The sequence below is a fragment of the Ascaphus truei genome, chromosome 2, assembly GCF_040206685.1.
Source record: "Ascaphus truei isolate aAscTru1 chromosome 2, aAscTru1.hap1, whole genome shotgun sequence".
NCBI classification, from domain to species: Eukaryota; Metazoa; Chordata; class Amphibia; order Anura; family Ascaphidae; genus Ascaphus; species Ascaphus truei.
This window is the reverse complement of record NC_134484.1, coordinates 159,626,756-159,639,777: the sequence shown is the minus strand read 5'-3', so window position 1 is coordinate 159,639,777 and position 13,022 is coordinate 159,626,756. Positions and strand designations below refer to the sequence as shown.

Sequence of the window (13,022 nt, the reverse complement as noted above, 5' to 3'; positions counted from 1 at the left end):
AAGGATGGCCACTTTCTATTCCCTCCCTAAGATTCACAAAAACTTAACAGCACCGCCTGGACGCCCCATTGTCTCAGGTATTTCAAATCTTACTGAGCAGTGTAGTGTCTATGTCGACAAGGTGCTTCGTCCATTTGTGGTTACATTGCCTTCATACCTAAGGGACACCAAGGATGCCCTCAATAAACTAAAGGGGTTCAATATCAAGGAAGACACGTTGCTTGTCAGCCTGGATGTCGAATCTCTGTATACTTCAATTATACATGAGAGGGGCATCCAGGCTGTAGAATATTATCTGAAGAAAAGGACAACTGAATTTAGTAATCATAACACACTAGTCCTTGACCTTCTAAGGTTTATTTTGACACATAACGTGTTCACCTTTGATGGCAAACTATATTATCAACTTCGTGGGAACGCCATGGGGACCACCTGCGCCCCCACCTACGCCAATCTTTATCTGGGCTGGTGGGAGGCGGAGGTGGTTTTCCAGGAACGCTATCGTCGGTATACCTCACACATACTGTTGTGGATCAGATATATCGACGATATCTTTGTCCTATGGCAGGGCACTAGAACGCACCTTGACACGTTCATTGGCGAGCTGAACACCAACCCCCTGAACCTCAGATTAACAGTGGAAGTTGAGGGGGTGAGCCTTACATTCCTCGACCTTACAATCTCAAAAACCACTCATGGGACACTGGCAACGTCCCTCCATAGGAAGTCCACGGCTACGAACAGCCTCCTCAGAGCAGATAGCCATCACCCGAAACATCTGCTAAGGGGGATACCTACTGGCCAGTTTCTACGCCTGAGGAGGAACTGTTCCCCTAACGAGGACTTTGAAACTCAATCATCAGCCATGAAACAAAGATTCATGGAAAGGGGATATAGCAATAGGGTCATTAAGAGAGCGTATCAACGAGCTAGGCACACTGACAGGAATACATTGCTGGATGACAAAGCCACATCACCTATTGAAAAACAAGTGATACGTTTCATTGGTACGTTCAACAACCAATGGCCAGAAATTACCAACATTATGAACACACACTGGCACGTATTACGTGAGGATGTGGATCTGAGAGAGGTCCTGAACGAGAGGGCGACCATTGTAAGCAGGAGAGCCAGTAGTCTACGTGATCTGTTGGTACATAGCCACTATCAGAGACCATCTACAGGGACGTGGCTTGCCAACAGATCAAATGGCTTTTATAAATGTCACAAATGCACTGCATGCACCTCCTGTCTCTCTACAAAGACCTTTAATAACTGGAATGACACACGTATCTTCAACATCCGCCAGTTTATTAATTGTAGAACTGTGGGCGTGGTCTATCAGATTGTCTGTGTCTGCAAGAAAAAATATATTGGAAAAACAAAAAGACAGTTGAGGCACAGAATACTTGAGCATCTAGGGGATATCCGCAACCACCGGGACACCCCTGTTGCTAACCACGTCCACAATCAACATCAAGGACTATCCTCAGTTATTCAATTTGTGGGGATTGAAGCTGTATCCAATCACAGCAGAGGAGGGGACTAGGGCAACGAGATTCTACGACGGGAATCTCGTTGGATTTACACTCTGGGCACTCTAGTCCCTAGAGGACTAAACGAGGAATTTCTCTTTTCCCCGTTTATATGATGTCCCTGTGACCTGCCTACCCTATCCCATACACACTAATGAGTGTGTTAAATATCATCCAGTGATAATATCCTGCCTCACCTATATCTATATATATGTATATATATATACGTATATATTATTTTTTTGCCTCCTGAGGCGGACGGTTTCTCTGTACGCACTCTGACCTCTCGCTTCCCCTTCTGCTAATACCCACCCTCCTTAAGATACCCATGACCTCAATTATAACCATCAGCGGGCAGATATTGCTTTGCCACGGCAGATGGAAGTGGGGCTACCTACCTCCTTTTCTTTCTTCCCCTCTACCACATACCACATACCCCAAGTCATCACAATGTGTCTTAACTAGGGGTACTGGATCCCCAACAACCCTCTACGGTGGCAAACATGTAGTTATTGTATTTATGTGACATAGTCTATTTAAGGAGAATCACCTACCTCCTTCCCTTCCCTCCCTTTATTTTACCCCGTGTACTAATTCTGTCACAAAGTGTCATAGTCAGGGGTACTGGACTTTCTATTACTCTGTTGGGGTAAGGATATAGCTACTGCATCTATGTGATACTGCCACTTTAAGGAGAACCACTAGGAAAATATGGCACAATTTTATTGGGGCTTTGGTTTATCTGCATCCGCAGTATCCATATGACACACATGGCATTTATATACCTTGGGGTGCATATGGACGATGATACTGCACTCTGGTCTATTAATAGGGTCAACAATACCCCCAGATACATGCAAGTCATGATACGATTCACTCAATAAAGCCGGCTGCGAAACAGACAGTGCAGCAGTTCAGGCAAGCAAGCGACCAAGGGGAGACACGCCCCCAATGGTCGCTGTGGCAACCATTAGCTACTTAAGGTGCACATTATGAGCGTGCACATACCTTTGAGAAAGCGCGATCCCGCGCGAAACGTGCGTCAGGTGACTACGAGCGTGGTGACGTCACCGCACCAAAGATGGCGCCTCCGTGACTGTAGCTGCTGCCTCGAGACCGGAACATCCCTCCCCTGATATTATGCTGCCGTCTCCCTCTACCAACGATGGTGTAACGGCTTCTGAATGCACCCAAGAGCTAAGTAGCATGTTTATTAGGACATAGGACACTCTTTTGTCCTGACATGTTTTCTGTGCATTGTTATGTTTGCTATGTCTCCATACTGCCATAGCTACCATTCAGGCTACCAGCATAATATATGCATATAAGAGGGGTGGAATCAGGGGTACTGTACACTGACCAGTATCAGCCCTAACTGTGTATACATTGTATTTACCAGTTTAGAGGGAGACTATAAATGATTTATGAGTCAGTGTGTTCCTTACCCTATGTACCTACCAGCCATTTATAACTATTGGGCCTGATTAGTGTTAACTACCGGACTCCAGAGAGGCTATTTGTGATTTTGATCTCTGCATTAAACATCAATGAGTACATAGAGGCTATAACTGGATACGGTCTTTGAACCGTGCCTCAGGGCGTCTCCGTTAGCACACTTTGTGCTTGCCCTTTGCAGAGTTCATACACTATTCAGCTACGCATCTCACTACTATATGCACATGGTGGTTGAGTTTTCTTCTTTTGATTATCATCTTTGTTGTGTTGTTATTGTTTTCACCATGTTTTGTTTATTTATGGTACACACCGCTTTAGTGGACTAGGGACATCACCCAGATATACACCATCTGTCCATTCGTTGTAAGATAATTACCCTCCAGACTTAGCTTCAGTGACCTGTATCATTTTAGGTTCATTGAATTATTGACAAAAGGATCTCCATATGGTTTATGCGCCCTTAGTTCTGGTATTATAGTAAAGGGGATTATCTAAGCGACATAGTCCCACATTAAGGTGTTGTTATACCTATATTTCCTCACGATTGAGGACGACTCTGTTGGTTTGCCTATCAGGGGCTGGCCTTGGATTATATCATATATACCATGCCCCTCTATACAATTCATTTTAACCTTCTCCTGTGATTAAAAGGTTTTTAAATACACTCATTATCATCTATCACTAACCTGTCCGAGTGCATTCAAGGAGGAACTTTTTCTCTCTTCTGCCTGTATAGTTAAAGGTATGTATAATCTGTTTTTCATGTTAACATTATTTCATATAATAGTTAATAATGTTTAGTAACTATTGCTTGCTCAAATAAATTTAGCATAGGTAGAACTTGATGGACCTATGTCTTTTATCAACCTCATCTACTATGTAACTATGTAACTATGTAAATACTACTCAGAGAAAGTTGGTGATGCAAAGAATTTGAATAATATTTTCATTTAACATTATTTAATGCTTTTGGAATCTCCTCTTCTTATACAGTAGCTTTTAACCGTATATTTGGCTATACTGTACATGCTACTTAATTCAGCATACTGTATTGAACATTTTCTGTAGTTAAAAACAAATAATTGTTAAATATATTTGGAAGCTAAAACGTGACAAATTCCTAGTTCTATAAAATGTAAGTGCCGTCTATAGTACCTCTTTTGTATAAGGTAGTGCAGCAGAGTAAAACGATCCATTTTGTAATATTTTTTACAATATTAAATACTTAAATTTGTAGAGATATATGCTTTAAATTACTATATTTGGCAGCGGTGAGGCTGGAGGTGAGGCACGGTGGGTGGAGGGTGTCAGGTGGCGGGGTGTGTGGAGGGTTTGAGGCAGCGGCCTCAGTGAGCAGGATGTGAGGCTAAGGACGGTAAATTCTCTGGGTGCACGGCGTGTGGCTCTCGGTCAGAGGGGCACGTGGTGTGAGGAGGCTGTAAGGGTGAGGGCGTGTGTAGCTTGTTTCTGACGTCACCCCAATCAGAGCGTGAGCCGCAGCCAACCAATCAGCAAACGCACAAACCCACAGACAAACAATTTTTCAGTTTTATCCATATAATAGATAGTATTGTGGTACCGTAGTTAGAATGCTTGCAATTAAAGTATTACGTGGTAAAGGAGATTATTACTTTGACACAATACTTTTTGTTTCTTAACTATATATTGTACTTTATGTGTTATATTGTATTACTGTATGTTGTTTTTCCTGTAGTGGACAATGCTTTTGACATATAAAATGGGACAATGCTATACTTTGTGACCAACTGGATGTGTATTTAGACCTTAAGGTGTCTTATAGCTTAGCACCACTCTTTTATAGTATATCTTTTGATGTTCTGGTGTTTCTTTACCCGCCAAGGAAGTGCATGTTGTTCCATAAATGTCAAGTGGACGCACTCCAGATTTGTTTTTTCTCAAATCTTATCTAAGAAGATTATTTGATTATTGTAGTACTGTATTGTGAGCTGCAGCCTCTCTGCCTTTTTTCTTTTGCAGTAGCTTCATGGTTAGGAACTGCATTTATTATGTTCTCACCATATAGCTTCAGCAGGGCTCTATCTACAGGTATTTCACAAAATGTTAGCAACTAACGTAATAATACATATCAAGTAATATGTATCAATAATAACTATGCTGCATTTACTGAAACTTGATCATGTCAATGTTGAAGTATAATGTTTTGAACTTTAATGTCAACCACAAAATATTTGGGGATCAAAATATTAATAAGCATTTACTAAAGTACCTTCCACAAAATTGCATATTGACCTCAAATGCACTGCTTAAACTATATCTGATAATTGAAGCACTTGCAAAGCAGATGAGGGGTAAGCGACAGTACTAAATAAAACAAAAGGATGAAGGAAATTTAAAAAAAAAGTGGGGAATGGAAGACTTAAACATTAAGAGCACAGGAGAAAGGAGTCTGATAATACTACTTGTACTGCTACTACTACAACTACTACTACTACTACTACTACTAACACATAAATGAAAGACTGACAAAGTCAATCTGCCATTCACAGAAAGTACACAGTGCACACCACACTAATTTTTAATTATTTTATTGTGAATACATTCTAGTGAAACAAACCGTGAATAAGTGAAAAATACATAGAAAACTCATTAAAATCTAACACGTGGTGCCTAGATCAATAGTGGTTGCTGCCTTAAGTTAGCCGCCATTAATAATGACAATAATGAACATAGTTAGACATTGTTAATCCATTACATATTAGTGTAATCATGTACTCCTAAAGCTGATACCAATAGTATGGAATAATGCAATACACAGATAGATCTGACTTCCAATTAATCGTGAATTCACATGGAATAGTATTGCTATTCTGTGAATTGGTGTCAAACAGCCATATGATGATTATATTATTATCATACAGAAATAAACAGTTGCCCAAAAGATCATATTAATATCTGGTTGTTATAGTACCACAAGCAGCAAAATGTGACAACACAGCATTGATGATTTGTAGTTCTTGCAATATCATATTTGCCACAGTGAATGTCACATCACAGGATTGCAGGTTAATAACAGTTGTTGAGTCCCTAATCTAGCTAAACTCAAATATGAGAAAGCTGCTTACTGAGGGCAGCGCAGTTCCAACATCACTGCCAAGATTTACTTTGGACTCACTTACTCTAGTGACAGTGATGTTAAATAACTTATACCAGCAAGATAACCGTGTAGGTACTATCAATTGATATACTGTACCTAAATATCTCTATCTCTATCAATGCCAAGATTTACCTTGGACTCACTGACTCTAATGACAGCGGTGGTAGCGCATTGATGGTTTGCAAATAACCAAAGGTGTGTTGGGAGCTGATTTGAAGTACTTAGCTGTATTGTGGCCTTCTTAATCCGCATACGGAGCTTGGAATACAATGGTGACGGCAGTCAACAGTTCGGTGGCACCACGTGATGTGACGTCACCATGTCACGACGCCCTACGCGTATCTCTCCAGGCGGAGCTTCGTCAGGGGTAGGTGAATACAGGGAACACCCCCCTACTGCGTATATATATAGTATCCATTAATTATAAATAATTAACGCAGCTCCAGGCTCACAATTAACATCTAATCATTCTATGATGTATGAAATCGCCTAGATTGGTGATGCACAGTTACGCAGGCTATCTTACGTCGTTGCTATAGCAACTATTGATATGCTAATTTGTCCTATAGGTGAAACAGGAGATGGCAGATATACAATAGTATGCTAATTAAATCTAAAATAAAAATAAAAATAAAAGATAGCAAACGTATATTCCCTATTGTTTAAAACACTATGAACTTATAAACACTAATATTTTATTGTACTTAATTAATAAAAATTATAAAGAAAATACATAGAAATAAAGAAATATACTTACACTGCACTATATACATAGGTGTATAATATACTGATTGGTCAAGTCATGTACAGTTATTGTGAGCTGATACGTAACTGATGAGACCACAAACTTAATTATCAAGCTTTGTAAACCAATACTCGATGTTAGTTAAATGACAGGGCATCTATAACCTTAATATGAACATTAATATTGGTCATAAGGCTGCATCATCAGATATACTCAATTGTATGTAGAGATGGATGTCTGCTATACGGTAGAATTGTTTTAGGATCTTACACAAAATAACAGGCAATAATTATATAAAGGTAATGAATGTAAATCCCTCATTTAAGCCTCTTGGATATAGGGTTTTTAAGCGATATATCCATTCAACTTCACGTCTTAGGAGCTTTTGGTCAATGTCGCCACCCCGCATGTTGTTCTTCAAATGATCATTCCAGCGAATCTAAGACATGTTGGATCCCCATTGTGTGCCGAATTTACATGGCGTACCACTCGTGTGTCTGCTTTATTAATGACAGAGTTGACGTGCTCCAGTATGCGTCTTCTTAATTCCCTGATTGTTTTGCCTATTTATCTTAGGCCACACGTACAACTAATAAGATAGATAACATTAAAGCTTTTACAATTAATGAAATGTCTTATCTCCAATTGTTTAGTTGTGTCTGCATTGTCAAAGGTTTTTGTTGATTGTATATTTTGGCACGCCTTACAGCATTTACATGGAAAGCAGCCTTTAGGATGAGTTGATAGCCATGTTTTTGGGTGATCTCTTTTGATGGTGGCTGTGTACGTCCTGTGCCCCAACATATGCCAACTTGTACCCGGGTTGGTGGGTGGCCATCGTAGTGTTTAATGATGAGAACATTCAATATACTGAGCACATTGATATGTGGCTCAGATTTATTGATGATATTCTCTTGATCTGGAATGGCCCGGAAGAGCTATTATTGGACTTTATTGGAAAACTCAATATCAATACTCTTAATCTACGACTGACTTTATAATACAGTAGATCTATGGTGACTTTTCAAGATCTCATTATATCTAAAGATTCATCTAATGAGATTCAAACATCTGTATTTAGAAAGCCCACCTCAACAAATAATCTGTTATTAGCAGAAAATCAGCACCTGGATGCGTTGATCAAAGGGATACCAACTGGTCAATATCTCTGTCTGAGATGAAACTGTTCTACACTAAAAGACTTCAAAAAACAATCCAAAGATCTAAAGAACAGATTCCTTGACAGAGGGTATTCGTTAAAAAATCTACAAAGGGCATACAAGAGAGCTCTAAACAGCGAAAGGCATACCCTACTAGCCCCCAACATTAGAGTAGGGGACAATCAGATCAGATGCATTGGAACCTATAGTCACAGATGGCAAGATATCAAAAAAATATTTGCTAAATATTGGCATATCTTGAGTTCTGACAGTGATTCATCACTTGTTCTTAAAGAAACACCAAGCATCACAAGTAGAAGGTCTAATAACCTGAAGGATGACCTTGTACACAGCCACCATCAAAAGAGATCACCCAAAACATGGCTATCATGGCTATTTTGTTGATTTCTGTATGATAATAATATAATCATCATATGGCTGTTAGACACCAATTCACAGAATAGCAATACTATTCATGTGAATTCACGATTAATTGGAAGTCAGATCTATCCAATGTGTTTTGCATTATTCCATACTATTGGTATCAGCTTTAGGAGTACATGATTACACTAATATGTAATGGATTAACAATATTTAACTATGTTCATTATTGTCATTATTAATGGCGACTAACTTAAGGCAGCAACCACTATTGATCTAGGCACCACGTGTTAGATTTTAATGAGTTTTCTATGTATTTTTCACTTATTCACGGTTTGCTTCCCTAGAATGTATTCACTATAAAATAATAAAAAATTAGTGTGGTGTGCACCATTAATGTACTTTCTGTGAATAGCAGATTGACTTTGTCAGTCTTTCATTTATGTGTTAGAATCTATTAACCTGATTACATAGGTAGCACCCATTTGTGTAAAAAAAAGATTACATATCACTAATAATTAATTGAGTGAGCTCTGTGCTCTGTTTTGGGTTTTTACTACCTACTAACAGTAATAATAACTTCATATACTGTACTGTAGTGCTTTTCTCCAAATGTGAAAATATTTAAAGCTATAAAAGAAACCAAGCTCAAGATAAAAATATAGCGTGAACAGAACACTTTTTTGATATAGCTAAGATCCTGAAAATGTCAACATGCCAATTTTAATGCCTTCTTATTGTTAGCCTGTGCAGAGAATGGGTTATGTGGCAAGAATGGGTCTAGTTAGTTAACAACCTGCTACATCTCTATTTCCAGAAGTTTCAGTTCAAGTGTATTGCAGTAGTCCAGGCATGAGGAAACTAGTGCATGAACTAGGGTCAGTTGATCCTCTGGGGCAGAGATTGCCAACCTTTTTGGTTTGGAGGAACCCTTTAAGTATTTCGTAAAATTTCAGGGAACCCCTATCTGGATGACATATGTTTGACAGGGGTAAATCACAAAATAGATGTGTAAAGCAGTAGGGGTAATAAATAATAATTAACTCATACTTTTCAATAAACAATGTGTATATATTTTGTAATGATTTTGGTTTAAACATCACCCCCCACAGATCGGTACTTTCTCTCTCTCGCAAAGTTTGCAGCAGAAGCAGCCTCTACTCCTCCCCCCCACTAACCGTAGCTCACATGTAAAGTTGGAAGCAGCACCGCTGACACCATGGTTCACCCTCTCCTCCTCCCCCCGTAGCTCACAAGCCAAGATCTCCCTTTCCCATCCCATATGCCTACCTCAGGCAGCAAGAGGAGGACTGCACATGCTCTATAGCAGCAGGCACCGGGAGTGCCGGGCTGCTAGAGCGCGCTCCAAGGAGGAAGCAGAATGGAGGGAGGTTCTCTGTCTTATCAGGATTCGATTTTAGCCAACTAGCACTCATGCACTCTAGGAGCACAGCTAGACATCCATTAAGGACTAATAATGGGTCCTTAGTACTGGTGCATAGGACAAATTGACTAACTGTGGAGTGTGTTATTTCCATAGCTATGATAACCCATGGCCATGTTTTCTGATAATGTCACCAAATGGTAGTGTGTACAATGTAAATAATATGGGAGATAAGATGTGACACTCCATCGGAAAGGAGATGCAACCCACAGTAATCCTCCATTATAACCCGATAGTTCACATTATAAAACGCTGCAGAGAAGGCAAGGAGAACGATGATCCAACTGCCACCTTTGTCTCTTGTCAGTGGAAGATCATTAAGCACATGAACCATAGTTGTTTCAGTATTACGCCATTTCCTAAATCCTGATTTGCATGGGTTATAAATTTCATGGGTTGAAAGATTATGTTCCAATTTGGTGCTACCACTTTCTCAATGACCTTCCCTAGAAAACTAAGGTTTAATATGAGCCTGTTGTTAGTCATGCAGATCAGGTCTACTGAAGACTTTCTTTTAGCAGATTTATGATAGCTGCTCCCTTCAGAAGTATTGTAAAAATCCCCATCTGCAAAAAACACTGGAATATTTTGGCAATAACCAGACAGATTACAGATGTTGCCAACATTATTGCAACTTTAAACAGACTTTAAAGGATTACGCTTAATGTATGCGGCACTCGTGCACAAAATAGTGCATTCGCATATTGTGTTAAGGATTGCGCAGTGTGACTCAACTGATTAAATTACTTAATCCCTTTCAGTCACCAGGTGGTGCTGTGAATGACATGCGCTGTATTGTAAATGACAGTTGGCAAGTAGTCCGTATACCATGTGACATCACTTTTCTATGCATCAGGAGTATGCAAGTGTGCACCTACACAAAGCAGTGGAAGAGCGAGTTTTACGGATTCACAAATACAAGATTGCGCCATACTTGTGTGATGTAACAAACACTGTAAAAAAATGTTTGTACTGTATATTTAATTTATTGAAAATTCTAATAGATTAATTATATCTAATGGATATGAAAATATACTGTATATACACTGTAGTACTGCTCAGTAAGCAAGCAAGTTTATGCTCGCTGAAAACCTATCCAATCAGGGACACTCCAGGGACTTTGACTGGCAAGTTCCTGACCTTGCCGTGCCAATCAAAAAGGATTTACAAAAGGCAAAAAATACAGCAGTACTAGAGTTTGTATTGAGTGGTTTTAAGGTTCATTATGCTGTGCTGTGTATGTCTGATATTTTTTAATCTTTTGAACTATTTTTTTAAATCTGTGATCTTTTTTAAATGTTTGAAATAAATAAATAAATAAATCTTTGCTGAATTTTTTTCTTTTCAGTTTACGTATTCTTTAAGCTCAACTCTTCCTACATATCTTCAGTAATTACTTTTGGTGGGGGGAGGGTGGTTGTGTGCATACATTTTCACTCAAGTACAATCTGTTATTGTAATAAAGATCAATAAAAGGAAACTTTGCACTGGTTTTTTTTTAAATAACATAAAATTGAATTTTATTAAATGAAAACAACAATATAAATAACTCTTAACTTTTTAGCAACATATGTAGCTAGACTCTGTCTCTGGTGAAAGCTGTGCGAATGCGACTGTGGCAGCCCTGGTGCCAGTGTATTTTTGCTGCTAGGGGGCCGGTCTGAAATCATGGACTTCCTGCAGCGATGTTGCAGCTGGCACTGTCCTCAGAGCAGCTGCTATTTTCTTTTTCAGTAGCGGCTCTAGAGACAATGTTTCTGGCTAAATCTGTATTATATAAATTAAAATATTGCTCTCTAACTGCAAGATTGGGGTATACTGTACGTAAAAGTGCATTTAGAGTGTTTTTAACTTTTTTACAGTCCTGCTGTGAGTGTTTGTACCTTGACTGTGTGAGGGATACAGTATAATCTCTTTCCTGAGATTAACAAAGTGCTCTCTTTCCCCTAAAGCCATCAAAAATAATATTATGGGTCCACATTTTATACATATCATAGGGGAAGTGATTTTTAAATAGGATCTGGACAAAAGGGTGCACAAACCCCTGGCCTTGTCTTTGTTGCTATACTGTAGTTGGTCCTTTGACATGACTGCCATAGGGATGTCGACATAAAAGATCACCCAGGGAGAAGATGCTACATGCTGAGTGAGCACCTCTAATTATTTCCGGTGTGCTGTACCCCAGTGTTGCAGTGTCTGCAAAAATACTTGTATAGCCATCGTTCAGTCCCCTGTTTCTGCACATTGGAGTGTCATCGGAACAATTTTAAACAGAAGAAGGTTGTCACGGTGAAGCTGTGCAAGTATAGATAGCCTGATTTCTGATTCCTGAGCAGAACTACTATGTATTTGGATCCCAGATTGGTGCTGCTTTCTCTCAGCTCCTGTATTTCCCTGCAAAGTTATTTTATCTCTTCAGCATAGCAACACTCATGATGCCTGCTGAGTGATGTGCCCTTAAATTAGTTTGAGACAAAGCGAGGGCTTGCAGTGGGTGCTACCATTTGCTCACCCTGTGTTCCTTCGGTGCTCTTGAGGTCAATGTTGGCTGCTGTATGAAATCAATGGTGGGCAAGAGGCACCCAGTGTCCAAGCCAAGTGATATGGACATGGGTTAGCATGATTGGTGAGTGATTGGGGCCCTAACAGATGATTGCATAGGTGTTGTTCTTGGCTTTCAACTGGTTCCCCTTTGCCCTATGAGAGCTCTCTTTCCCAGTAGCCTTGCTCTTCCACAGGTTTCTACGGAGGTCCACTGTTTAAGGGTTATAATATGGCCCATTTCTACACATTTTCTCTCAGCAAGGTGACCTCTTGCAGATCTTGCCCCATAGAATCGAGTGCTGGTGTTCTTTTTTAATAAGTGCTCAGTTCAAGTGCAACATCAACTTGAAAAGTAAATTAAATCTGATGGTATCTACACAATTTGTATACTGTTCATATTTAGCAACCTCAATTTTAATTGGTTATTTATTATGACATCACATGAGCATGGAGATCTACGATTGGTCATAAGGATTGGGAAGGACCCCTAAGGTTTAGCACCTTGAGAGTATTTTCCTCAGGAATTGACTGTATCAGAGAGAATTACTGTTTTACATTATTGTTTTATTCCCGGTCTGTGTCTGGTCTGGTCTTACGGTTTCCTTGGAGAAAATTACCAAGA

General features: G+C 39.5%; 1 protein-coding gene across 7 annotated transcripts in view; it reads left to right on the top strand.

Moving 5' to 3' along the window:
• Nucleotides 1–13,022, top strand: part of NETO1 (neuropilin and tolloid like 1) — a 287,874-nt gene that overhangs the window by 136,567 nt on the left and 138,285 nt on the right. The window contains exon 7 of one of the 7 annotated variants that reach the window (XM_075585454.1): nucleotides 9,525–11,321. The exons of the other annotated variants lie outside the window; for them this stretch is intronic. Coding sequence (XP_075441569.1) covers nucleotides 9,525–9,833 — 309 coding nt within the window. The 3' untranslated portion in view covers nucleotides 9,834–11,321. Of the gene's footprint in view, nucleotides 1–9,524; nucleotides 11,322–13,022 lie in introns of those variants that run through there. 7 annotated transcript variants of the gene reach the window in all.